The sequence below is a fragment of the Arachis duranensis genome, chromosome 9, assembly GCF_000817695.3.
Source record: "Arachis duranensis cultivar V14167 chromosome 9, aradu.V14167.gnm2.J7QH, whole genome shotgun sequence".
NCBI lineage: Eukaryota > Viridiplantae > Streptophyta > Magnoliopsida > Fabales > Fabaceae > Arachis > Arachis duranensis.
This window is the reverse complement of record NC_029780.3, coordinates 10,666,112-10,694,050: the sequence shown is the minus strand read 5'-3', so window position 1 is coordinate 10,694,050 and position 27,939 is coordinate 10,666,112. Positions and strand designations below refer to the sequence as shown.

Here is a 27,939-nt window from a genome sequence, read left to right as displayed (position 1 = left end):
GTGCATATTTGTTGTTTAACAGGAGCATCTGCAGAATCTCAAGTTTTAGCTCCTTGCTTTAGTCGAGCTTGCCTTAATTCCTCTTGATAAACACGCTCTCTACTCTTTTTGTATGAGTCAAAAGTCTTCGCAGCTGAGGTGTGGAATAGAGCACTGCATCGAGGGCATATAGCCATATTTTCTTCCTCCTCTCTTTGTCTTAGCAAAAAATTCAACAAATCCTCCTCTACTTTAGGGTAAATAGACCTCTCTACTTCGAACATATCTAGCTCGAACTGATCATCTTTTCTTACAGGTTCGACGAAAACCATGTTGATGGAGAAGGTCATTTCTTCTATTTTAGCAAAATTCGACGTGACCTGGAAAGGATCAGAGTCGACCTTCATCTCAGGTTTGTCAGCAAACTCCAATCGACTATTAAAATCGAGGAATTGTTGATTCACTAACTTCTTTCGAATATTAAAATCGAGCCCATCGATGGCCATTTTGACAACTTCAGGTTCCAGAATGGGAGTGAAACACTTATTTCTCATATTCTTGAATCGGATAAGATAGTCATCGATCGACTCACTCTTTTTTCTCTTTATGGTGAATAAATCAAACAAGGCCACCTTCATTTCTCCCCTAAAGAATTGATCATGAAAGCTCATTTCTAATTGAGCCCAGCTATGGATCGAATTAGGTTGCAAGTTTAAAAATCAGGTGAAGGAATTTTTTGTAAGTGAAGAAAAAAAGTATCTCATTTTCAAATATTCATTATTAACCAGTTCACCAATTTTGACTGTATATCGAGCAATGTGCTCTACAGTTGACTCTCCACTTTTTCCAACAAATTTTGTAAAAGATTTAGGCGTTTTGACTCTTCTTGGGAGTTCATCTTACAAGACATAATCTGGAAAGGGGTATAAAATATGGTTGATTTGTCACTCCTATATTCAATCCCGCTCTGTTCAAAATTTGCTCGACAGCTTGAGTTATGTTTTGACCATAATCTTGAGCAGTATTATCTGCTCTAACTTCATTTAATATCCTATTCGAGTCTTTTCCCTATTTAGTATTAAAGGAGGATTATTAGCATGAATCCCTCCTAGAGGTTGAATCAAAGGTTGATTAATTGCTCTTGCAATATCATCGACTCATCGAGCAACCTGCTATATTCTATCATTGTTATTTTCTAGCATGGGTTCAGCACCATAGCCATTTGTCGGGTAAGCATATTTACAAAATCATGGTGGCTATCCTTGATTTGCTGTTTGAACATAGCCAAATATTCGACTATGTTAGGAGATGACGTTCCGATAGGAATCTATCTCAACGTGTCTAGAAAATAGAAGGACGTGCCCCTCCCATAGATAACCTACTTGCCCCCATATCCTGTGTTGAAAGAACATTTGGTATTGTGAAAGTGGTTTGTAATAAAGGTATTGACCCTAAAGAGGAAAGATTATCATTAAATATTGGTGTGCACCATAATTTGTCATATAAGGGTAGTACTTATTTGGTATACCCATTAAGGGATAACCCGAAGGAAGTGGTGCAGAATAATACAAAAGGTTATTTCTTATAGTACTAGCACCTCCAACATACCCCGTATTGGAGGCCATGTGATGGGGACCGTTGTTGGGATTCCTTCTGTATTAACAGAGTTCGACCTTTGGCTTGATGTACCGGTCGATAGTACAGCCTCCATTTTAGGTCCCCTTATAGGATCCCCATATCATTATTCGACGTATTAGTCGAAGTTACGGCTCTGTCTGACATTATTAATTTACCATTGTGTAATCACATACACAGCTTGCCACACAAATTTAACCCAGGATCCTACCGAGCGTGTCAATTTATTTTACTTAATTTTTAGCAATCTCGATAGGGTGTCGAATAAAACTTGTATCAAGATCTCAGTTCGAGCAGTAGATACGACTCCTTTGAAAAGTGTGAGCTCAACCCAAGAATTACTTAGTGTTCATGTCAAAAATGAACTATGTCAAACTACTGGTAGCAAATTTCAACAAGTAAAATTAAAATATACAAAGTAAATAAAAGAGAACTTTGAATACATGAAAGTATAAAAGTGAAATGGAAATCAATAGAACAACAAAATAATAATGAAACATTTAAAACAAAGGAATTAAAGAAAGAAAAATGAAGAACAGTAAAATAAAACGGGCTTCTAACACTCACATGCACTTGCACTCCATGGTCTTCCGTTGCGTCACTGAGACTAAGAATTCTTGAAGAGTTTGTGTGATGATCTAGTATTTTTTTTTATTGAAGTCTCCCATTTTTTTCTAAAACTTCTTCTATTTATAGATCCTAAAGATAGACTTGCTGTTGAAGAATCTTACCCACTATTCAATTCCTCCTTTCTCTCAGGTCACGACCTTACCTTGACTTTGAAGAATCTTCATAGTAGCTTCCCTATGTTATATCTTGCCTTGGTCTCCAAACTCCACGTTCTCACATCGTGTTCAAATTTATCCACATGGTGTATCTAGTTTCAACCCATTTCTTCTCATTAAACCCTCAACCTTGACTATTATTCTTATTGTAGTTGAAAGTGTTTTTTTCCGATAGCCAAAGGTCTGATCAGTTGATTGTTTTCAAATTTCGACGAATCGTAGTTGAATTATTTCATAAGTCGAAATTTATACCAATAAAAATATCGATTTATCCAACCAACAAAAGACATTTGCGATAAAAAATTATGTGTTATGTGCAAAAATTTCTATACTATATCGATAAGTTTATGTGTTATGTGTAAAATTTCTATTCTATATCAATAAATTAGACATAATTACAAAAATACTTGTACGTGTAGCATTACAAATTTAATTATTAAAAAATTTAGAATTAAGAGTTAATTTAATAATAAATTTTATTATTTGCATAGGAAAATAAAAGTAAATAGATATTATGTGGCATAAAGACAAGCCAAAGAATAGATAAAAAGAAATATAACAGTACTTAATACTTTGCTTATAGGACTGCTCACGGATCGGATCAGATATAGCTTATAATTCTATCCGATCCGCACTGCATCGGATATGATATCCACATTTTTTTAAGTTGGATCCGATTCGATCTGATTCGCATACTTGCGGATTGGATCAGATCGGATATCAGATATATCCGCATAAATAAAAAAAATTGTTTAAGATTCTTTGTGGCTTTAAAAAATCTATTTTTTCACCTGTTTAAGCCTATTAACTCCTAAAACATTATTAATAAAAATTCTCTTGAATAACAAAAGAAAAATAATAACACAAGATTTAAATTTAATTATTTTAAGTTAAAGTACAACATAAAAAATTAAAAACAAGATATTATAAAATTCATAAAATAACACACTAAAATTCTAGAATTTATTTTCTTAAACTATGCTATTTATATGAGACGTGCGGATATGCAGATCTGCAGATTGGATCCGTGAATATCACTATCAAATCTGCAATCCGATTCTATTATAGTACAGATCAGATCTAATCCGATCCAATTCTGCAGATCAGATAATATTCATAAAATTTAGATCGAATACAAATAATTACTATAAATATACAAATATTTTTTTATTTATGTGCAACCATAATTACTCAATAGTGATTGGTAAGTAATATATATGTACACACAGACATTCTCACAAATAAGAGATTTTCTTCGGAGTCTCTTGCACGTTAAAGAAGTCTAAGAAGAAATTACTTTGCATCATGCTTGATTTTTCTTCCGCTTTTGGATTCGCATGAGAATTATGGTCCACTTATATTAATTAATTTACAAAGAAGTCAAGAATAGTAAGAAATTGTTTTAGCTGATGGCATCTTCCATATTTTCATTTAACATAATATGAACACTAATGTTAGTCTAATGTCCCATTATGGGTCCGCCCCTGATTAAGCTAAAGTTTATACTTTATACAGTGGTTTATATCACTTTCTTTTCCAGTATTTCCAACCAAGACTAGCAATATATATTTGAGTTATGTTACAAGTATACTAAAATTAGTCATTAAAATTTATAAAATACATGCTGAAATATAAATACACATTGAAATAAATTAAACCACATATATATTTATATACAAATATATCGATTGTTAATTTTAGTGACTAATTTTAATATACAAATAGCATTTTTATATATATTAACTGATCATTATAAATTCCTTTTGTCATCACTAGCTTGTTATCTCATGCATTGCGTACTGATCCAATCGATCATCAAAAACGATAAACAAAATTCTCCAAAGCGCCTTTGACACGCTAAAGTAACCAAAATTATTTCATCTTTGGAAATCAAGAATAGGTTTGGTGTGGAGAAAATTTATTTTTATTTTTTAATATCTTTTATTTTGAAGATTTTATAAAAAAAGTAAAAATAATAAAAATTTATTTTTATTTGTTATTATTTATTATTTTATTTTTTCAAAAAATCCTGAAAATAATAAATATTAAAAATGAAATACTTAATTTTATTTAACATCTATAAATTTGAAAAAAATGCAAAAATACATTTTATCAATCACAAGTTCACAACATATTTTTTCTGTTATTATAATTTCCATTACTTAATAAATATTTGAAGGGTATAAAAAGTAGAAAAAAGATAAATGAGTTATTGAAATTAAAAAGACAATTAATTTGATGTAAAAATAGAACTAAAAAAGATCTTTATTATGAGAAGAGAATATCATTAAATAGTTTTTGGTAAGCTATCAACAAAGTTAATCTTTTGACATAGTTAAGTTAGATTTTTTAAATAAATAATATAAATTAATTATTTACCAACATGTGATTTTTTTAAAAACATATTTAATTTTTCCTTTTTTTTCCTCTCATTTGCAGTACAAATAAAATTAAAAAAAAAAGAGAACATATAAATATTTTTAAAAAATACATATTGGTAAATAATTAATTTATTTTATTTATTCAAAAAATCCTAGTTAAGTTAGTGTTTTAAAAGATTAATTTTTATTTACTTTCTCAAGCAATATGAAAATCTAAATAACTTTTGCTAGTATATATAGAAACCAAAAATCCAAAATAAACGTTAACTAGCTAAGCAATGAGAACAGGGTGGGGTAGGGGGCAAAGAATTCCACAAAATTTAGAAGTATACATAGTAGCACTCCAATATTTTAATCCATAAAGCACTATCACATTTTTCCATTGGCATAAACATTCATATACTCAAATTTTTCCAACCCAACAATGCTTTTTTCTACCTTGACAACCATCTTTCTTTTTTGTGTAACATTGCCATTGATTCACCCTACAATAACCGCCGCTACCACCACCTTAGGAAATAAGACCGATTTTGTGACATTACTTCAAATTAAAAAATCAATATCAAGTGACCCTTATGGAATTTTGATGTCATGGAATACTTCTAACCATTTTTGCAGCTGGGGTGGAGTCACATGTGGCATCAAACATCAACGAGTTGTGATGTTGAACCTTAAAGAGTATCATTTGAGTGGGACCATATCTCCTTATATTGGCAACCTTTCTTTCTTGAGAATTCTCAACCTTTTTAGCAACAAATTTTATGGAGAAATTCCAAGAGAGTTGGGCCGTTTGTTTAGACTAAGGAAACTCAACCTTTCAAACAACAATTTGACAGGGGAGTTTCCTATTAGTTTAACTAATTGCTCTAAACTAAGATACTTAAATTTTTCAGCAAATAGTTTTCATGGAAAAATACCAATTGAGGTTGGTTCTCTTAAGAAATTAGAAAAGTTGAGTCTTTTTAAAAACAATTTTGGTGGGAAAATTCCACCCTCCATAGGAAATATCTCTTCCCTTAATGTCTTTTCCATAGCAGTTAATAACTTGGAGGGAAAGTTACCTGGAGAATTTGGACAACTGAAAAAGTTGTCCATGTTAGTGATACTTTCAAACAGGTTTTCTGGTATGCTTCCTTCTTCATTTTGCAATATGACTTCTCTTGCTTTCTTCTCAGCTGCAGAGAACCAATTTCACGGCTCGCTTCCGGCCGGCATGTTCTCCGCCCTCTCGAATTTGCAAATGTTTGAAATTGGAATGAACCAAATTTCAGGTCCAATCCCAACTTCAATAGCAAATGCATCTTTGCTTCAAAAATTTGATATTGGTTTCAACAACTTTGTTGGACAAGTTCCATCTCTTGAAAAATTGCAACATCTTACCTGGCTAAACTTAAATTACAACAATCTTGGCAGTGGTTCAGATGGTGATTTGGACTTTATAACATCTTTGGTTAATTGCACCAAATTGGAAAATTTGGTTCTTGGTTCCAACAAGCTGGGGGGTATTTTACCCATCTCAATAGGCAATTTGTCCACCCAACTCATTGAAATAAGTCTCTTTGTTAATCACATACATGGAACTATTCCTGAAACAATAGGGAATAACATAAATTTAATTTCTTTGTATTTGGGTGACAACCACTTTAGTGGGAATGTTCCAAATTCTTTTGGAAAGTTTCATAAGATGCAATCTCTAGATGTGGGGCAAAACCACCTTTTAGGTGAGATACCTCCCTCCTTGGGAAATCTCACTCAATTGGTTGAAATAAGTATTTCAAACAATATGTTGGAAGGAAAAATTCCACCCATTATTGCAAACTGGCAAAAATTGCAGATTCTAGACTTTTCTAGAAACAATTTTGCTGGTGAGATACCTCAGCAGATTTTTGGACTTCCTTCCTTGTCAATATTTTTGAACTTATCTCATAACTCATTCAATGGCAATCTATCTGTTGAAGTGGGATCCCTTTCAAGCCTTGACACTTTAGATATCTCCCATAACTATCTCTCCGGGGAGATTCCGGAGACGATCGGCGAGTGCAAAAGCATGGAGTATCTGGATTTACATGGGAATTCCTTCAATGGAGTGATACCTTCATCAATAGCTTCATTGAAAGGACTTACTCATTTGGATCTCTCACTAAACAATCTGTTTGGAACAATTCCAATAGAATTGCAAAGCCTTTCATTTCTAACATACTTGAATCTTTCTTTCAATAACTTGGAGGGCAAGGTACCAATAGAGGGTGTTTTCAAGAATGCGAGCGCAATATCAGTAGCCGGTGATCATAATCATCTTTGTGGTGGTATATCAGAGTTGAATCTAGCAGCATGCCCTGCTACTATTGGGTTAAGAAACAAGCACCATAATTTGAAGCAAGTAGTAATCATCATTTGTGTGATTGTTTGCTTTCTGTTATTTTCAACTCCTGTCTTGTGTTATTGGATCAAGAAGAGAAAAAGACCATCATTTTTATCATCTTGGAAGTCATCAATATTCCAGCTTCCTATGGTGTCATACAAAACTCTACACCATGCAACAGAGGGGTTTTCCACTAACAACTTGATTGGATTTGGAAGCTTTGGTTCTGTCTACAAGGGATTTCTACAACCTGAACAGAAGTTTGTTGCTATAAAGGTAATGAACATCGAAACGAATGAAGCCAACAAGAGTTTCATTGCTGAATGTAATGCACTGAAGTTTATGAGGCATAGAAATCTTGCAAAGATTTTAACTTGTTGCTCAAGCATTGATTTCAAAGGCAATGATTTCAAAGCATTGGTGTTTGAGTACATGGCTAATGGAAGCTTAGAAAAGTGGTTGCAACCTTGTGGTGAAAGCATTGAAGATGAATCACATCCATTGGAGCTTGCTCAAAGATTGAACATTCTAATTGATGTGGCAAATGCATTACATTATCTTCACTATGAATGCGTGGAACCAATCATTCACTGTGATTTAAAGCCAAGCAATGTGCTCCTTGATGATCACATGGTTGGTCACGTGACTGATTTTGGGTTAGCAAGGCTTCTCACAGATTCTAATCAGCAATCTAGCACCATTGGGTTAAAGGGAACCATTGGATATTCTCCTCCAGGTATGTTGTCATTGTTGTTGTTTTTTGTTTTTTTGTTTTTTTTTTTTTTGAACAATTAAATAATAACTTGATTATTCCTCTGGTCTTTGTAGTTTAAAATTTTTAGTTAGATTTTTATAATTTAAAAGTTTGCAATCGAGTCTATGAATTAGATAAAAAAAAATTTAATTAGGTGTTATAGTTTAAGAGTTTGTTAAGAAATATATATATTTTTTTAGAACATTTATTTTTGTGTTTGATATAGAGAAATTATAGAATATTCTGAAAGCTAATATTATAGAATTATTGTATTTTTTCTAAAAAATAATAACTAATAAAGATCTAAATACAAATTTTAACTATAAAATTTAATTAAAATTGTGATAAAACTATAGAAATTATAGAATAACCAAACTATAAGTTATTAAATACTAAAATGTGTGATAAAAAAATTCTTTGATGGTTTATTTAATGCATTATACTCGGCACTTTTTTCTTATGTTTGCGTTCAAGATGTTTTATGTAACTTTTAACATTTCTATTGAAATATTAATAAAGATTTATCTATCTTGTATCCTAAGAACATAGGTTAAGATTACAAAATAAACAAATTTTTATTGAAAATGTAAGAATGCATTTAGTTTGTATTTTTATTTTCAGTGTTTTCTATTTTTTAAATTTTGTGAAGAAAAAAGTAAAAACAATTTGTTTTCACTTTTTTCTTTACAATATAAAAAAAAGAAAATACTAAAAATAAAAACAGAAAATAAAAACACAAACCAAACACATTCTAAAAAAATAAATTTTCAATACATTTGTTTTGTATTTATTAAATAAAAATATTTAAAAAATTTTATTAATGATAAGTTTATCATATACCCTTAAGACATATATTAGCTAAATCCTATTAATAATCTACTATATATTACAGAATATGGAATAGGTTCTCCGGTGTCAATGCAAGGTGACACATATTCTTTTGGAATTTTAGCATTGGAAATGTTAAGTGGAAAGAGACCAACAGAAGAAATGTTCAAAGATGGAGAAAATCTACATCATTATGTGAGCATGGCATATTCAAACAACCTGTTAGAGATTGTGGACTCAACTCTTTTCACAAATCAAATACAACGAAGATCCACTGAGGAAGAAAGCATTATAGAGAATGTGATCATCATTCTTCCAAAAGAAGAGACTTGTGTGTTTTCTCTAACAAGAATTGCACTTGCTTGTTCAATGGAATCTCCCAATGACAGAATGAACATCAAGGATGTTATTAGGGAGCTCAATCTTTCTAGAAGTGCATTTCTTCATGGTTAAATATAAATGAATGTTAGATCATATAATCACCCTTAAAGAATTTTGTATTGGATAAATTAATCTATACAAATTTACAACTTATTTTGGAAAAACTTGTATATTTTGAAAAAACATGTAGTTTTTTTTTAATTTCAATTTATGGAAAATAATTCAAGTCTAGAACCCAAAAATATAAATATAAATATAAATAAATACAGGTTACAAGGCATATCTTTTTACTATTAGATTTGGACATACAATTTTATACTTTTATAAATTTATGATGACAACAAAAAATAAAATTACGTATTTGATTATTATTTGCATTAATTGTTCGATAAATATTTAGCATCACTTATTCAATACATCAATATTAATTAAAACATTTAATATCATAATATAAAATTTGAGTGGTGAAATATTTCAACATGTTAAAATTTTAAATAATATAACATTGAGCTAGTTTATTTTTGATACATGGATAAAATAAAATATATTATACCGTCTTTTAATTAAATATATTTTTTTAGATGACCATTCAAGCGATGAATATAAAAATAGTTATTTTTATTGACTTAATATGACATGACAGGACTTCAAAATTAAAAATCAACCATTTAATTTAACATATATATAATTTATTGTGCTCTACAATAATTTAGAAATCAAATATTAATTTGAAGTATACTTAAAAAAAGTTATAATATATAATTTATAATAACCATTATATATATATGGGGCATAGAAATCTATTGTCTTGTATTGATTGATTCTATTATACGCAGTTGAATGTATGAGTTTCTGTGTCTGATACATCTATTTAATCATCTGCTTATTTTTCTTGTACTCTTCTTTTCAACCTTTTCACATACAAACTCGTTCATATCCATATGGACGCTGCCTAGCTCATCGAATATCCTAATCCTAATTGTTAATAGCGACTTACATTAATAAGTTGAAGCCCACAACAAATATGTCAACGGCAAAGAATATCTAATGTTGACAGAGACAAATTAGAAAGAAAAAGAAAATGTTATTTTTCATCAATAATTGACTTGTATTAATAATTGTGATAAATATCTGGTCATTGATCAATAATCAACAAAAGAATTCAATTCTTTCACGTTCTTTACTCTTAATTTGTTATTCCAGTCAATAAAGGAATGAACCATTTTCTTCCTTACAAAGTAGTAACCAGAAATTAGAGAACAAAAGATACAGTGACCGTTAACAAAGAAATAAAACATGTCCACTGTTGACTAGCAATAAAAGTTAAAAAAATTCAATGATAAATCACGTAATAGGTGATTAAATGAACAGACAATAAGTGTGTTTTCTTTGTTATATGTTATTTTTAGTAAATTCCCAAAATTGCCTCCAACTTTTTTATTCCAATTTTTGTTAACAACAAAAAGATTTTAATTTTAATCCGTGTAAAGCGTTTTACATCGTCGTTCGATGACATTCATTCTTTTGGATAATTATTTACGCAGTCAATTTTGTTGATATGATATTACGTAGTTAGCTGCATGTGTAAAAATCAGTCATATTATGTATACACTAAAAATCGATCACCAAATCAATTAGACACAATTCTTTGTTATTGTACTCATTATTTAGTAGCATTCATTTATATATCAATCTTGAAGAAATATATCTTTGGTAAGGTTTAGCTCCCTAGTGACATCTGCCATGTTCATTCTTTCATTCGGTGATTCAACTGAACAAGCAAGTCCAATTCTAATTAGAGAAAATACACACATGGTTAGCTTCTTTGTGTAGTTTTCTTCTTTTCCTGTTTGTTTTGGCAAAAGAGTTGAGTCCATAATCTCTAGAAGATTGTTTGAGTATGCCATCTTCACATAGTTATGAAGATTGTTATCATCTTTAAACATTTCTTCCATTGGCCTCCTTCCAGTGACCATTTCCAATACTAGAATTCCAAAAGAATACACATCACCTTGCATTGACACCTCATAACTCATTCCATACTCTGTCAAAACAACATGCCAATACCACATTTAAAAAGTGAAAACAATAAAATTATGTTTTTCGCTTTCACTTCCTCTTTTAGTTTTTCCTTTTCACAATTTTAAAAACATTGAAAATGGAAAGAGAGAATAAGATTGGATGAAAGAGATTATACCTGGAGGAGCATATCCAATAGTTCCCTTGAACACAGTTGTGGTAGATTGATTATGAGGATCACCATTAGTCATTGAGAGAAGCCTTGCTAATCCGAAATCAGTCACATGAGCAACCATGTCATCATCAAGAAGCACATTCTCTGGCTTTAGATCACAATGAACAATAGGTTGTTCACATCCATAGTGAAGATAATGTAATGCAGAAGCCACATCAACAACAATATTTAGTCTTTGAGTAAGGTCTAATGTATATAGCCTATCTGTGATTTCAGCACTAGGATGCAACCACTTTTCTAAGCTTCCATTAGGCATGTACTCAAACACTAATGCTTTAAATTCTTGGCCACTATAATCTATGCTCGAGCAACATGTTAAAATCTTCACCAGATTTCGATGCCTGATAAATTTTAGAGCATTACATTCAGCAATGAAACTCTTGTGAGCTCCACTCATTTGAAGGTTTATCACCTTTATGGCGACGAACTTGTGTTCGGATTCAAGGAATCCTTTATACACACAACCAAAGCTACCAGATCCAATCAAGTTACTGGTAGAAAACCCCTCTGTTGAATGATGTAGGATTTGGTATGACACCATTGAATACTGATTTGTTGATGCTGTCAAAGATGATGTTCTTTTTTTCTTCTTGCTCAAGAAAACAACAACAACAATTGAAAGCAAAATAAGGCATACAACCACACAAATTACGATTATGGCTAGCTTCAAATTATGGTGATTGCTTCTTGCCATAACATTGGCAGGGCATGGTGCAAGATGTAACTGTAAGACACCTCCACAAAGCTTATTATTACCAACAATTGAAATTGCAGTTGCATTCTTGAATACACCCTCCAATGGTACCTTCCCTTCTAGCATATTGAAAGACACATTCAAATATGTTAGAAGAGAAAGCCTCTGCATATCTGTTGGAATTGATCCGGACAAGTTATTTCGCGAGAGATCCAAATGAGAAAGGCCTTTCAATGAAGCTATTGATGAAGGTATCATACCACTGAAAGAATTACCATGTAAGTCTAAATATTCCATACTTGTGCACTTTCCAATAGTCATAGGAATCTGCCCAGATAGATAGTTATTGGAGAGATCCAAAGTTCCAAGGTTTCCAAGAGCTCCAACCTCAACAGGAAGAGTGCCATTCAGTGAATTATGAGATAAGTTCAGATTTGTGGACAAGGATGAAAGGCTAAAAACTTCCACTGGTATAGCACCACTAAAATTGTTTCCTGAAAAATCTAAGTACAACAAGTTTTGCCAATTTCCAATACTTGGTGGAATTTTCCCATGCAACATGTTGTTTGAAATTCTTATTTCAAGCAGTTGAGTGAGGTTACCAAAGGAGAAAGGTATGTCACCAATAAGGTGGTTTGCACCCAAACTCAATAGTTGCATTTTCTGAAACTTTCCAAAAGAATTTGGAACAAACCCGGTAAGTTGGTTATATTCCAAATTCAAGGTAATTAAGTTTATGTTATTGCATATAGTTTCAGGGATAGTTCCATGTATGTGATTAAAATCTAGACTAATTTCAGTGAGTTGAGTTGACAAATTCCCTATAGAGTTGGGTAAAACACCTCCAAAATTGTTGGAACTCGAAACCAAACTTTCCAATTCAGTACAATTAATCAAAGATGTTATGAAATCCAAGTCTAGAGCTGAATTACTACCAAGATTGTTGTAGTTTAAATTTAGCCAATAAAGATCCTTCAGGTTTCCTAGATTTGGAACTTTTCCAACAAAACTGCAATAGCCAATATCAAAAAGTTGAAGTGAAGATGCATTTGAAATAGAAGTTGGAATTGGACCTGAAATTTGATTCCCTCCAATGCCAATCTCTTGCAGACTGATGAGGTTGGAGAACATGTTGGATGGAAGAGAGCCATGAAACTGGTTTTCTGCAGCATAGAAAAGAGCTAGCGAGGACAGATTGTAAAGCGAAGAAGGAAGCTCCCCGGACAGTTTATTGGCACCAATGGCGAAACCTGATAAGCTTTTTAATTTTCCAATTTCTTCAGGTATCTTGCCTTCCAAGTAATTATAACCCATAGAAAGAATACTTAGAGAAGAGATATTCCATATGGAAGATGGAATTTCTCCAGAGTAGTTATTCTTGTTAAGACTCAACTTTTCAAGCTTCTTAAGAGTGCCAATCTCCATTGGTATTCGGCCGTAGAGATTGTTACTCGACATGTTTAGAAGCCTTAGCTCCGAGCAATTAGCCAAACTGTCAGTTTGTTGTCCGGGAGGTAGAGTCGTTGTAATCTGAATAAACGACCTATCTCCCGAGGGATTTCTCCATAGAAGCTATTGCTCGCAAGGTTGAGAGTTTGCAAGAAAGAAAGATTTCCAATGTATGGAGATATTGTGCCATGCAACTGACATAGTTGAAGGCTCAAGTGTTGCACTCTTTGATGCTTAATGCTGCATGTGATTCCATGCCAGTTGCAGAAGTGGCTTGAAGTATTCCATGAGCTTAAAACTCCATATGGGTCATTGGATATTGATTCTTTAAACCGAAGCAATGCTATAACATCGGTCCCATTTCCTAAAATGTTGGTGGCTAGTGAAGCTTTAAGCCACACAAAGAATACATAAAAGAAAAGGAGTCGCATTGAAGTTAAGAACATTGTTTGGATATTAATTTTTGGTTTGCAAGTTGAAAATTGCAGTGCTTGTTTTTTTTTTATACACAATGGGAGATGCTTGCAGCCGATCGTATGTCACTTTTTTCAAAAGATGATGCAAATTGATTTTGTTTTCCGCTGTAATTTAATAGAGAAACCGCAAATTAATTGAGAAATTGTTCACATTGTAAAGATTTTTTTCTTAATGAATTGCTTTTTGTTAGTCAACTTGCCGGCCATGACAGTTGCAACCTACAAAACTATATGAGAAGCGACTAAAAAATATAAACTCATGTGCAGTTATCATTATGTGAAGTTAATAATTGAGAACTATTAAATGATTTGATGTATTTTACTAAATTGTCATTTAATAATTTTTTACTATCAACTTCACATAAAAACATCGAGTTTTCACCAATTAAAAATTATATATCTAAAATAAATATAATGAATAGCTAGCTTTTATTATTATTTGCATTCCATGAGTACACACTTGATAGAAAATAGAAGATATCTATCTGATCATGCTCTCTCTTAGCGTTGTGTTCCTTAATTTTATTTTTTATTTGCATAATTAAAAATCATTATTTAGTAGTATTTTTCAAAAGTTTATATAGATTTCGTTCGTTATTACCATATTATTGCAAATATATAACCCTTAAAAGTTACATAACATACCAGTATGTATGAGCCACATATGCTACACAAATGGCCAAGAACAATGACTCGCGCGTGAACAATAAATGGGGAAGTTTACTTTGAGAAAGGCCGACATTCGTAACCGGATGGGTCAAAATATAGAAAATAATTATTAAGACCTTTCAGAGTTATGCAGTTCTCTACTTAATAAAGTATATTTCAGACAATAATGTATCTTAGTTAGTAATAGCTTTATCTTAAAATGTCGCTCCACTATCAATTATGATATCAGCATGATCCAAGTAATATGGTGTATCATGTATGTTTGATTAATGAGTAAAGTGACAATTAAATTATCGGGAATTTTGACTTCAGACTAATTAAATTTTTTAAAAAAAATAATACTAATCAAGTCTTTTAGTAAATGGTGGACATATATATTTTTCAGTCAATAAATAGTGTGAAATAAAACGAAGTTGTTCATGTATTTTGTTATTTACAATTATCAAAGTTGCGAAAATCGGACCGGTCAATACACCGGTGAGATTATTGGTTTAATGGTTTATTGGTTCGACTGGGGTTCAACCGGTTTAATTAAATATTAAATAAAATTATTAAAAAACTTAAAATAATCTTAAGTATATAAATTCAATCATTTCTAACTTAATAAATTTAATATTTCACATAATAAATTATCCATTACTTAATATTAGAAGTTCACAAACAATTTCAAACATCAAAGTTTATAACTAAAAAAAAAAAAACGTACATAATGACAAACCCATAATGTTCTACATTCAAAAGATACAATTACTAGCAAGTTTTCAACTAATCAAAGGTGCAACTCATCAAAAATCATAATTATCATTAAGTGTTCCAACATCTCCATCATAAACAGGTAATCCAAAGCCACCATCATCAGAAGTACCACCAAAAGAAGCTGTATTTGAAGAATCAGCAACATTAGAGAAATCCACATCAAGTTCCACATCTCCTCCATCTAATAAAATAAAATAGAAAACCAAGAAAAAATTAAAGTTACAACTTTACATCAGATACTGAGAGGAAGTGAAACAAGTTTTGCTATTTCAATCACCTTTAGGATATGAAGGCATATCATTATCCGTATAAATTAAATTTTCAATGCCTTCGATGTCTCCATTAGTAAATTCAGGATCATCTTCATCCGGCATTACCCAAAAATCTACTGTGACAATGCTTTGAATGTCAATTGGATTTTTTTTGTTTTCCTCCAAAAGCCTTTTGAATTGAAGTTCAACATCTTCAGTTACTTTGTTACAAACTTTAATTTGTTTAGGGATTTTTGCAAGATGATATTTCATTCTATATATCCCCTCCATTGTAAGTATTCAACCAGAAAATACATGTATATTGAGCCTTGTTATTTTTGTCATACTTCACTGTAAAATACTGCCAAGCTGGATCAGATTTACCTCTGGATGAACCAGTTTGAGAATCTTGAACAGCATTATCTTGTGGCTGTGGGTTACTTTGTGATTGTTCCATCTATAACAATCAGAAAATCAAAGACAAGAAAACAACTTCAGAAAATCATGAAAATAATGAAACAGCAAGCATATTCAGAAGCAGCAAAAAATATTCATCATGAAGCAGCAAACAGAAACAGCAAAAAATATTCATCATGATTCATGAAGCAACAAACAGAAGCAGCAAAACATATTCAAAATCAACCACAGCAATCATGAAAATAATGAAGCAGCAAAAAATATTCATCATGATCATGATACTGTTTGTTCTAGTGATTAGTGAATTGTTCTATGGTACACAACCTGCAGGCATATTTCACGCAAATCAATGGCACATTGAATAAACTAAACACAGTATGAACTAGCTAGAACTGCATTTTCTTTCTTTCCTATTCATACTAAGTTCCAATATGATTTCTATTAACACTACTAGAGTCATGATAAACTTTGATGTTCGATACTTCTGCAAATGCAGTTGCGTGAATATATTGATGACACAGAAGATTATATCAACATACAGGTATATATGATATTCATTTGGTCATGTATATGAAAGATAACTTTTGCTGCCTAGATAATTGACACTGTTCATAATATATGTAATTTGTTCATGCAGCTTGACAGTCACAGAAATCAACTGATTCAGATAAAATAAAAATTTCAAACTATTTCCATTCAAAAGCAACAAAAAAATTCATCATGATTCATGAAGCAGCAAACAGAAGCAGCAAAACATATTCAGAATCAACCACAGCAATCATGAAAATAATGAAACAGCAAACATATTCAGAAGCAGCAAAAAATATTCATCATGATTCATGAAGCAGCAACCAGAACAGGCAGCATAGAAAATAAAAAACAAAAATCAAGATCAGAACATATTCAGAAGCAGCAAACAGAATAAGCGAGCTCATAAATCAAACATAAATCAAGATCAGAACCTCAGAAAATCAAAAACAAAAATCAAGAAGGCAGCATAGAACATGCGAGCTCATAAATCAAGATCAGAACCTCAAAAAATCAAAATCAAGAAGCATAGAACTCATAAATCATAATCAGAATTCAGAAGGAAGCAAGTTCAAAATAAAGAAGACAAGAACAGAGTCTTACCGGCGAATGAGGAGGCGGGCTCGGCGAGCTTGGCGACGAGGAGGCGGGCTCAACGCGGTGGTGGTCGCGGCTGTTGTGGATGGCTGTGGGTGGCGAATGAGGAGGCGGGCTCGGCGACGAGGAGGCGGGCTCAGTGAGAAGCAGAACGCGGTGGTGGTCGCTGCTGCTGTGGATGGCTGTGGGTGGCTTGGTGGTTTCTGGAATCTGGAGCTTGGTGGGCGGTGGCAATGGTGGCCTTGGTGGGTGAATGGCCGCTGGCGCTGAATGCACTTGGAAAGGGGAAGAAAGGGGAGATTGGGGTTAGTGGCATAGTAGATTAGGGTTAGGTTACGCGTACGCCTTTCTATTTTTTCTTTTTTTTAAAAAAAGCCAAAACGACGTTGTTTGGCATCTGAAGTTGCAAACCACTAAACCGCCAAAAAATCGGACGGTTCTTCCGGTTTGCCGATTAACTGCTGGTTCGACTGGTTTTTCCACCGGTTCTTTGCCAGTTGGTTTTCGAGGTTACCCGGACCGGCTAGGTAACCGATTTCTGGTTATTCCGGTTGAACTGACTGGTCCGGTCCGATTTTCAGAACCATGACAATTATATACGTTCTGTTATTGTAACATGAGTATGAAAACTATGTAATTTTGGACAGTGTTTATTATCTTTTGAGTTTCTGTATAATCTTTATCAACTTTTTTTATTTATCACTAATCTTACTAAAATAAGTAATATTTTGCTTTAAAATTGTTATATACATAACACTCTTTTTTAAATAGACACATCAGAGTAATTAATGATACATACGGTTAAGTTTTACTTAATGAATTAATAGAAGAATATAATCTGTCTACCATTTGCTATCGTAGAGGACTAAATTAATAGAGGACCAAATTGGTATTTTTTTTTTTTTGCTTCAAGGACTAATTAGTCAAAAATTAAAATTTTTAGAAGTCTAATTATCATTTTACTCTAAAATTTTTTAAATAAAAGTAAAGGAATTTTTTTTAAAATAAATAATTTAATTTTTTTATCGAAATTTGTAATTTATAGCATATTTACTAATTTACACCACATTCATTTATCTCGTTTACACTATAAACGAGATATGTGTATTTTTTTCAAATTTTAGTATAAACGAGACAAATCAATATGATTTAAATTAGTAAATACGCTACAAATTACATATTTCAGTAAATAAAATAATTAAATTATTTATTTAAAAAACCCGAAAGTAAAGATATTAGAAAAAATATAAAATTAAAACATATTTTTTGAAAGTTAAAGCTTTCCATCATTTTAGAAAATATTTATTTACTTAGGGAAGCAAGCAGGTAAAAATAGGAACCTCTCTAATTAGACATGAAGTGAAACAGAGTCACTTCCTTGGACTTGGAGATTTTTTTCATCTATCTCCACTCTTATTCTCCTCTCGGGTATCTCTCTATTATTTTTCTTTTAGAATTTAAAATTTTAAAGAAATTAGCTCGCTCGAGCCCTACTTGGATAGTTGGATCATGCTGACATCATAATCGATAATAGAACGAGATTTTAAGATAAAACTTACTACTAACTAACATATATCGTAATCTGAAATATTATTGTACTTTTGAAAGTCTAATAATTTTTCTGTATTTTGATTTTTGACCCATCTCGTTAGTAGTCTTCTCAAACTAAACTTCTCCATTTCTTGTTGTTCATACCCAAGAGATTGTTCTTGGCCCTTTCAAGCATTGGTATCTTCATTTATGTACTGATTACATCACTATTAGTCAACATGCTAAATTTGCACGGCATGGACAATGTGGTTGTTATAAGGTTAGAAATCGCAATTGCAATTAATCTTCAAGCGTTTACCCATTGAGTGATTGAGTCAATGGACCAAACTTATTAGGAATCAATTAATCATGAATGGTGATTGATCTCTGTATTATGAAAACTTTTGTGTTTCTCTTCTTTGGATATTTCAAAATCAGCCATTAAATCGGTCATTTATGTAAAACACATGTTAGAATATAGATATTTTTTGTATACAAGTAACATTTTTTGACGAATATAAATAGAAGTGGCATATGATCAGCTGTAGAATCTCACACTGGAAAAAACAGTATTACAATTTTCAATTTGCAAACCAAAAGAAAATATCCAATGCTTTTCCCTTCAATGGGACTCCTTTTCTTTTATGTATTCTTTGTGTGGCTGAAAGCTTCATTAGCCACCAACATTTTAGGAAATGAGACCGATGTTATAGCATTGTTTCGGTTTAAAGAGTCAATATCCAATGATCCATATGGAGTTTTAAGCTCATGGAATACTTCAAGCCACTTCTGCAACTGGCATGGAATCACATGCAGCATTAAGCATCAAAGAGTGCAACACTTGAGCCTTCAACTATGTCAGTTGCATGGCACAATATCTCCATACATTGGAAATCTCTCTTTCTTGCGAACTCTCAACCTTGCGAGCAATAGCTTCTATGGAGAAATCCCTCGGGAGATAGGTCGTTTGTTCAGATTACAACGACTCTAACTCCCGGATAACAAACTGACAGGAGAGTTTCCTGTCAGTTTGGCTAATTGCTCGGAGCTAAGGCTTCTAAACATGTCGAGTAACAATCTCTACGGCCGAATACCAATGGAGATTGGCACTCTTAAGAAGCTTGAAAAGTTGAGTCTTAACAAGAATAACTACTCTGGAGAAATTCCATCTTCCATATGGAATATCTCTTCTCTAAGTATTCTTTCTATGGGTTATAATTACTTGGAAGGCAAGATACCTGAAGAAATTGGAAAATTAAAAAGCTTATCAGGTTTCGCCATTGGTGCCAATAAACTGTCCGGGGAGCTTCCTTCTTCGCTTTACAATCTGTCCTCGCTCGCTATTTTCTTTGCTGCAGAAAACCAGTTTCATGGCTCCCTTCCATCTGACATGTTCTCCAACCTCATCAGTCTGCAAGAGATTGGCATTGGAGGGAATCAAATTTCAGGTCCAATCCCAACTTCCATTTCAAATGCATCCTCACTTCAACTTTTTGATATTGGCTATTGCAGTTTTGTTGGAAAAGTTTCAAATCTAGGAAACCTGAAGGATCTTTATTGGCTAAATTTAAACTACAACCATCTTGGTAGTAATTCAGCTCTAGACTTGGATTTTATAACATCTTTGGTTAATTGTACCGAATTGGAAAGTTTGGTTTTGAGTTCGAACAATTTCGGAGGTGTTTTACCCAACTCCATAGGGAATTTGTCAGCTCAACTCACTGAAATAAGTCTTGATTTTAATCAAATACATGGAACTATCCCTGAAACTATATGCAATAACACAAATTTAATTGATTTGGATTTGGAATACAACCACTTTACTGGGTTTATTCCAAATTCTTTTGGAAAGTTTCAGAAAATGCAATTATTGGGTTTGAGTGCAAACAACCTTATGGGTGAGATACCTATCTCTTTGGGTAACCTCACTCAACTGGTTGAAATAAGCATTTCAAAAAATATGTTTTATGGGAAAATTCCACCAAGTATTGGAAATTGGCAAAACTTGTTGTACTTGGATTTTTCAGGAAACAATTTTAGTGGTGCTATACCAGTGGAAGTTTTTAGCCTTTCATCCTTGTCCACAAATCTGAACTTATCTCATAATTCACTGAATGGCACTCTTCCTGTTGAGGTTGGAGCTCTTGGAAACCTTGGAACTTTGGATATCTCCAATAACTCTCTATCTGGGCAGATTCCTATGACTATTGGAAAGTGCACACGTATGGAATATTTAGACTTACATGGTAATTCTTTCAGTGGCATGATACCTTCATCAATAGCTTCATTGAAAGGCCTTTCTCATTTGGATCTCTCGCGAAATAACTTGTCCGGATCAATTCCAACAGATATGCAGAGGCTTTCTTTTCTAACATATTTGAATGTATCTTTCAATATGCTAGAAGGGAAGGTACCATTGGAGGGTGTATTCAAGGATGCAACTGCAATTTCAATTGTTGGTAATAATAAGCTTTGTGGAGGTGTCTTACAGTTACATCTTGCACCATGCCCTGCCAATGTTATGGCAAGAAGCAATCACCATAATTTGAAGCTAGGCATAATTGTTATTTGTGTGGTTGTATGCCTTATTTTGCTTTCAATTGTTGTTTTCTTGAGCAAGAAGAAAAAAAGAACATCATCTTTGACAGCATCAACAAATCAGTTATCAATGGTGTCATACCAAATCCTACATCATTCAACACAGGGGTTTTCTACCAGTAACTTGATTGGATCTGGTAGCTTTGGTTCCGTGTACAAAGGATTCCTTGAATCCGAACACAAGTTTGTCGCCATAAAGGTGATAAACCTTCAAATGAGTGGAGCTCACAAGAGTTTCATTGCTGAATGTAATGCTCTAAAATTTATCAGGCATCGAAATCTGGTGAAGATTTTAACATGTTGCTCGAGCATAGATTATAGTGGCCAAGAATTTAAAGCATTAGTGTTTGAGTACATGCCTAATGGAAGCTTAGAAAAGTGGTTGCATCCTAGTGCTGAAATCACAGATAGGCTATATACATTAGACCTTACTCAAAGACTAAATATTGTTGTTGATGTGGCTTCTGCATTACATTATCTTCACTATGGATGTGAACAACCTGTTGTTCATTGTGATCTAAAGCCAGAGAATGTGCTTCTTGATGATGACATGGTTGCTCATGTGACTGATTTTGGATTAGCAAGGCTTCTCTCAGTGACTAATGGTGATCCTCATAACCAATCTAGCACAACTGTGTTCAAGGGAACTATTGGATATGCTCCTCCAGGTATAATCTGTTTCATCCAATCTTATAAGGACTTTTTTAGTTTAAATTTTTATTCTCTCTTTCCATTTTTTTAAAATTGTGAGAAGGAAAAACTAAAAGAGGAAGTGAAAGCGAAAAACATAATTTTATTGTTTTCACTTTTTAAATGTGAAATTGGCATGTTGTTTTGACAGAGTATGGAATGAGTTGTGAGGTGTCGATGCAAGGTGATGTGTATTCTTTTGGAATTCTAGTATTGGAAATGGTAACTGGAAGGAGGCCAATGGAAGAAATGTTTAAAGATGATAACAATCTTCATAACTATGTGAAGATGGCATACTCACACAATCTTCTAGAGATTATGGACTCAACTCTTTTGCCAAAACAAACAGGAAAAGAAGAAAAATACACAAAGAAGCTAACCATGTGTGTATTTTCTCTAATTAGAATTGGACTTGCTTGTTCAGTTGAATCCCCGAATGAAAGAATGAACATGGCAGATGTCACTAGGGAGCTAAACCTTACCAAAGATGTGTTTCTTCAAGATTGATATATAAATGAATGCTACTAAAAAAATCTGTTCAATAACAAATAGGGAAATGCAAAGTTTGCAACTCATTAATAGTAGATTTGTATGTTTTTGGTTGGAATTTCCTTTATTTATCTGTAGATTTGCCATAACTTTTGTCTTCATTGTCAACTTATTAATAGTTCCATCTTTATTCAACTCATGAATTATGATAGTGTATTGGAGCATTTTCAATTAATTAAGCCTTTTTACAAACATAGGAAATTTTAAATTTGCATTAAAGCACTAGGTTTTACATAAAATTTGAATGTCAAGATGCATCTCCAAGCATAAATAAAAAATAAATAAGCCAACTTGTTCTATGATTCTACTCTAGATTTTCATTTGTATCGTCAATATTTCTGAGCTACAAAACTGCCAACTCCAAAATCTTTTTTTCCATTGAAAAAAAAAAAAAAGGAAACCACTAGATTAGAATGAGGCAACTGTTAAGCAATGATCTAAAACAAAGGAATCATATGTGATTTCGCAGCCAAATCAATGATGGTACAATGATATATTTTCCTAAAAAGGTTCGCCAACGAAATTCTACTTTTTTTTCCTCAAACCTTGTGTCGTGATGCTTGAGCCTGAAGATTCTGGTTGTCTTCCAAGAGCCTGTCGTATTCGAGTAGTAGATCCGCGGCTTGTTTTTGAAGCGACTCAACATGAGCTTCGGCAGTTTCGACTCTTTTGTCCTTCTCTTCGGACTCCGCCTTTATCTTCTTCAAACTCTCCAAAAGAGTTGAAATCTGTTCCTTTAGCTGCTTTATCTCCTTAGAAGCTTTATCTTGCTTTTCCTTAAGCAGCACGTTTTCTTTCTGAAGGCTCTCTAGTTCTTCTCTAGAAGCTCCTGCATTACTCCGTAACTTACTAAGCTTTTGCATATAATGGTGGACACGATCAATTATGAATCCAAGGAACAATGTAAAACCTGCAACAACGAATTATCGCATACATGCAGATTCAGCTTTGTAACAAAATGTCAATATATATATATAACTTGGCGAAGGTTAAAAGATGAAACTTTGTATGCTGTTGAAAATCAAAGAACCAACCATGAAAATGGGAATTTCATCAAGGATTCAGTTCTAAGCAAGTTTCTGGCTATTGAAAAGTATAACTTCAGCTTTGTCCACAACTCCGAAGGAAATCAGATAGTGACTGAAGTTTTTGAATGTATAGTGATAAACTGAAGATTGATGGACTATAATTGGTAATTAAAGGATCAGCAAGAAAAAGAACATACGTGTAGCCAAACTTAGAATGAAAATATAGATGATAAGATTGAGTAAGAATCATGGCTAATCAAAATGATCATGAAACAAACAGAAACATTACTAGTCCTATAGACACTTTAGTACATCTGAAGACACACCTAATTCCTTATTCATTTCCTGCCCAACTAATACACAATATTTGGTCCTATTTCTTACCATAAACATATTCATAAGATTTACACAACAAAAGAAGTAGGAGCTCTACTCAATGCCTACAAATCGGTACTTCCATTTAGGGAAATGAGTTCTCAGTGAAGCATGGAACTACAAGGTACATCTACGCGCAAAAGTAGCAACTTAAGAACTATCAATTCAACTTTGAAATTTCGAATCCAATATGCTTTATGGGAAAGCATTCAGCAGTTAATGCTCCCAACATGGTAACAACCGGTATCTACATGTCTTACTAGGGAGTAGGGACCAACTAATCTGGTTCAGGGTTTAGTCACAATTAAGGCTCTTCGTCCTTCAAGGGAGTGTGTTTAGTGGGGATCAAACCCAGAAGCTCTTCCCACGTACCCATCTTGCATTGCCAACTGAGCCACACCACATTGGTATGTTCCCCACTCCTTTAACCACACTAGTTTATCCACCAGGTCCAAAACCGATAAAAACTTGAAGCACACCCGCATCAATAATCACCATGAGTATACCTTCACTACCACCACTCTTTTCACTTTTCAAAACTAATGCTACAATAGATTCTACTACCATTGTGTCACCATCTCATTCAACTTGTAAATACCAGTACTACTTATTCCATCAGATTTAGTACCACTTAGTACTTAAAAAAGACAATTATTATTGTCAATTCTATTGTGACTTGTGTCAGTATAATTACATGAACATTCAAAACAAATTGAAGAGAAAACATCAACAATTTAAAAAAATTTGAAGTATATGCCATATACTTCGATAATCAACAAATGAACACACACCAACATGACAGAAGATCCGACTTTCCATTTACCAAGTTTGATCCTAAGGCAAGAGGCTTGATCATATTTCAATTATTCATCAAGCTTTTTCAAGTTATGAAATTATTCAGTTACCTTAGTCCTAAATTCTCAGTATCACAGCTTAGGCAAAGAAAAGCTAAACCAAGTTTGAATACAGAACCAACTAGTTGAATTTAAGGAAATCCTCTCACAATCTATGAAGTACTACAATACACAGAGTGGAGTTTTATAGGAATCACATTCAACTAGGGAACAAAATAAGCTGCAATTGGTTTAATTTCCTTAAAATTCAACCACAAAAGAAATGTGCCAAATTTCTACACAGCCATTTTTAACCATGGAAGCCCTTTCTTTTAAGGTATTGATACCGATGTAGATTACTTAATGCCGACTCCAAAAGGAGCTTCCTGTGCTTCCTATTCTCTCTGATTCAAACATTTTCCATATAGGGCTATGTAAGGCCTGCAACAGCCAACATAAAACTTCGTCGCACCCCAATGCATGGACACTACTCAGTAACGTCTTTTGATCTATGTAGCCGACCCCACTTAATCGGAAAAAGCTTTGTTAACTAGTCACTTATGATAACAACTACAAAAATGCTATTCGTATACCAAAATCAGCCACTAATGTATTTATGTATAAATACATGTGTGATTTAATTTAGCATAGTCCTAAGAACTATGTGTCTTAGACAAACAAACAAACAAACAAATAGGATCACATGAGCTAGAAGAACAAGAAGCAAGAATGTTCATACCCATAAGTGAAGCTTCAAGGACATGAGTCCTCCAGAGAACTTGATCCATGGGTGACATGGTACCAAGCTTAGCACCTTTATTCTGGATCTTGACAATACTCATGAGGCTTGAAATCAGAATAACAGACATTGTCCCAGCAATTGTCTTCACTGTAGCTGGACCCTTCCCCATCTTCACTTGTTCAATTGTCTTCATCATAAGCTCCCTCAATGGCCCAACTTTCACTAACAAAAGAAACCCCATCACACACTCCACAAACAGAACCATATACAACAACTGAATCATTCTCTTTCTTTTTCTCTATAAACACACCAACCCCACTGCAAAGAAATCAGAGAAACGGAAGGAATCTACTACCCCAACAACCACATATACTTTCATTAAAAGGTACCCTTTATGCCCACCAATGAAAACAAGAAGGAAAGGAACACATGCGAGTTCAGTGAGTTAGTTGTAGTAGTGTAATGTATGAACACTTGTCTGATTAAGGAGTGTATTGGGTTGCAAAAAGGGTTTTGCTTTGTTTGAAGATCATGAAGTTGAAGCGCTTAAGAAGTAGGAAGAGGCGTGTGAGTCACTGTGTCGCACTCAAAAGGTAAAGTACATTACAAGACAAGGATAACACAATTTACAACAAAAGAGAGACCAGTCTGGGATAAAATAAAATAATGGAATTTAAAATACAAAAAAATAATTGAAATTAGTTGTTAAAAATTCAAACCATATTCAAATGTCACAAAATTACACTATTGGTAAATGTATACTCTCAAGTCTGAAACAAATTAGAAATATGATTTTGGATGTCATGTTTTGAAATAATAATTAGAAATGTGATACTTTATTCTTCCCCTTATTTTAAATTTACTAAATATAAAATTTATTTACCACTTATAAAAATAGCATTTTTTATTTTTTTAGAATTTTGAAATATTTTAGATTATTTTATTATTAACAATTTTAGAGAATATTTTTGTCAATGGCTTAGTAATTTGAAAATAAAAATTTACAGTTTACTTATGAGAGCGCATTTGAATTTCCATTAAAATTAAAAAAAAAAAGTTAAAATTATTTTTAAATTTGTTAAAAGTTCAAAATATTTTATACCCTTATAGAAGTTATATATTCTAAAAGAATTATAGAGGATTTTGATGTTCTTTTGTTTTCTATTAAAATTTAAGAAAATGAGATATTAGTATTCTAAAAATTTAATATTTTATATTCAATGAATTTTTTTATAGTTTTTGTCAATAATAAAAATAGATGAATTACACATCTATATAATTTTTTATTCAAATTGATTTAAACTGGTCTAACACAAACAAATAAAAAAAACTTAATCCCATTAAACGAGTGTGTATCACACGTGCCCAACCTCGCAAAAACGTTTAACATTTATTTGCGTCTTCACTATGAACCAGCGTTCCTTCTTCAACTTTAAAATCGCTATTGGAGAATTTCAAATCTTTCTCAAAATCTCTCAAAGTTTCATAGCTTTTTGTCAATAATAAAAACAGATGGACTACTTATCCATATAATTTTCCATCCAAATTCATCCAAACTAGCCCAACAAAAAAAAAAAAAACAATTCCATTAAATGAGCATGTATTACACGCGCCCAAACCTCTGAAAACATTTAACATTCATTCGCGCCTTCACTATGAAACAACGTTTCTTCTTCAACCTTGAAACCGCTACAGGAGAACTTCGAATCTCTCTCAAAACTCGATCGTTTTCTCTGCAGAAACTACTTCTACTTAGGAATCGCGAGAAGATTTCAAAAGGAAGAAGAAAAAAACAAACGAAAACAACAACAGAGATTGCGAAAGGTATGATAAAAACTACTATTCATTTAAAATCTCGTAATCTCGCATTTTTCTTAGTTGCATTTTAGGTTTACTGGATTGAGTTGCTTCGTTTAGTAGATCAACTTATTCTGAATCATTTTTTTTTTGTGTAATTATGGCATAAGAATGGAAATGTGTTCTTATTTTCATTCAGTTCAATAGAGTTGGTCATTTTAATTCACTTGATTGTTAGTGTGTTTAGTTGAGTTCTTTTGTATGTAGAAATGCTTTTGTTGCTAATTGAATGTTTATCACATTTTATTCAAAACATGAATGGTGTTCTATTCACTGGAGTTGGTAATTTTCATTCATTTGATTGTTAAGTGTTCAGTTGAGTCCTTTTGTAACACCCTAATTAGCCTAAGCTTTACCTCGCATCGTAAAGCAAAGGTTAATCAGAGATTACGATAGTTCAAAGCTCATACAAATAGTATATAGAAAGAATTAGTATAATCTAGAAGCCCGATGAAAGTTATAGCTCAAAACAGGATTTAAAAAGCACAAAACGTACTAACGAAGCTTCTAACTTAAAGCACAAGAAAAAAAATATAATATA

At 32.6% G+C, this 27,939-nt stretch overlaps 4 protein-coding genes and 1 pseudogene across 5 annotated transcripts; 2 read left to right on the top strand and 3 right to left on the bottom strand.

The window, feature by feature from the left end:
• Positions 1-5,179: 5,179 nt before the first annotated feature.
• LOC110275942 (probable LRR receptor-like serine/threonine-protein kinase At3g47570) lies at positions 5,180-9,177 on the top strand. Its single transcript, XM_021132373.2, has 2 exons — positions 5,180-7,878; positions 8,789-9,177. Exons 1-2 carry the CDS (start codon positions 5,205-5,207, stop codon positions 9,175-9,177), a joined length of 3,063 nt encoding a protein of 1,020 aa, XP_020988032.1. The 5' UTR covers positions 5,180-5,204.
• A 1,616-nt stretch (positions 9,178-10,793) lies between these two features.
• On the bottom strand, positions 10,794-13,933 carry LOC107464584 (probable LRR receptor-like serine/threonine-protein kinase At3g47570; annotated as a pseudogene).
• A 1,327-nt stretch (positions 13,934-15,260) lies between these two features.
• Positions 15,261-17,508, bottom strand: LOC107464687 (uncharacterized). The gene is made up of 4 exons (XM_016083639.3): positions 17,203-17,508; positions 16,039-16,111; positions 15,681-15,791; positions 15,261-15,584 (listed from the first exon to the last, which is right to left on the bottom strand). Exons 2-4 carry the CDS (start codon positions 16,109-16,111, stop codon positions 15,433-15,435), a joined length of 336 nt encoding a protein of 111 aa, XP_015939125.1. The 5' UTR covers positions 17,203-17,508; the 3' UTR covers positions 15,261-15,432.
• Positions 17,509-19,299: 1,791 nt separating this feature from the next.
• Positions 19,300-22,616, top strand: LOC107464670 (probable LRR receptor-like serine/threonine-protein kinase At3g47570). 2 transcript variants are annotated; one of them, XM_052253607.1, is made up of 3 exons: positions 19,300-20,174; positions 20,754-21,992; positions 22,166-22,616. In XM_052253607.1, exons 1-3 carry the CDS (start codon positions 19,790-19,792, stop codon positions 22,519-22,521), a joined length of 1,980 nt encoding a protein of 659 aa, XP_052109567.1. In that variant the 5' UTR covers positions 19,300-19,789; the 3' UTR covers positions 22,522-22,616. The 2 variants fall into 2 exon arrangements, with proteins under 2 accessions (XP_052109567.1, XP_020988033.2); XM_021132374.2 differs by having other exon boundaries at positions 19,300-21,992.
• Positions 22,617-22,834: 218 nt separating this feature from the next.
• LOC107464671 (uncharacterized) lies at positions 22,835-26,128 on the bottom strand. The gene is made up of 2 exons (XM_016083610.3): positions 25,539-26,128; positions 22,835-23,473 (listed from the first exon to the last, which is right to left on the bottom strand). Exons 1-2 carry the CDS (start codon positions 25,822-25,824, stop codon positions 23,103-23,105), a joined length of 657 nt encoding a protein of 218 aa, XP_015939096.1. The 5' UTR covers positions 25,825-26,128; the 3' UTR covers positions 22,835-23,102.
• Between the last annotated feature and the right edge of the window lie 1,811 nt (positions 26,129-27,939).

Bases quoted from the DNA above. Each gene is read 5' to 3' on its own strand.
- LOC110275942 (XM_021132373.2), top strand. From the start codon at position 5,205: ATGCTTTTTTCTACCTTGACAACCATCTTTCTTTTTTGTGTAACATTG. The intron at 7,879-8,788 runs GTATGTTGTCAT...TATATATTACAG, and splicing joins CATTGGATATTCTCCTCCAG to AATATGGAATAGGTTCTCCG.
- LOC107464687 (XM_016083639.3), bottom strand. From the start codon at position 16,111: ATGGAACAATCACAAAGTAACCCACAGCCACAAGATAATGCTGTTCAA. The intron at 15,792-16,038 runs GTAAATCTGATC...GCATTGTCACAG, and splicing joins TCAAACTGGTTCATCCAGAG to TAGATTTTTGGGTAATGCCG. The intron at 15,585-15,680 runs GTGATTGAAATA...TTATTTTATTAG, and splicing joins TATGCCTTCATATCCTAAAG to ATGGAGGAGATGTGGAACTT.
- LOC107464670 (XM_021132374.2), top strand. From the start codon at position 19,790: ATGTCGAGTAACAATCTCTACGGCCGAATACCAATGGAGATTGGCACT. The intron at 21,993-22,165 runs GTATAATCTGTT...TTGTTTTGACAG, and splicing joins TATTGGATATGCTCCTCCAG to AGTATGGAATGAGTTGTGAG.
- LOC107464671 (XM_016083610.3), bottom strand. From the start codon at position 25,824: ATGATTCAGTTGTTGTATATGGTTCTGTTTGTGGAGTGTGTGATGGGG. The intron at 23,474-25,538 runs GTATGAACATTC...TCGTTGTTGCAG, and splicing joins CCTTGAAGCTTCACTTATGG to GTTTTACATTGTTCCTTGGA.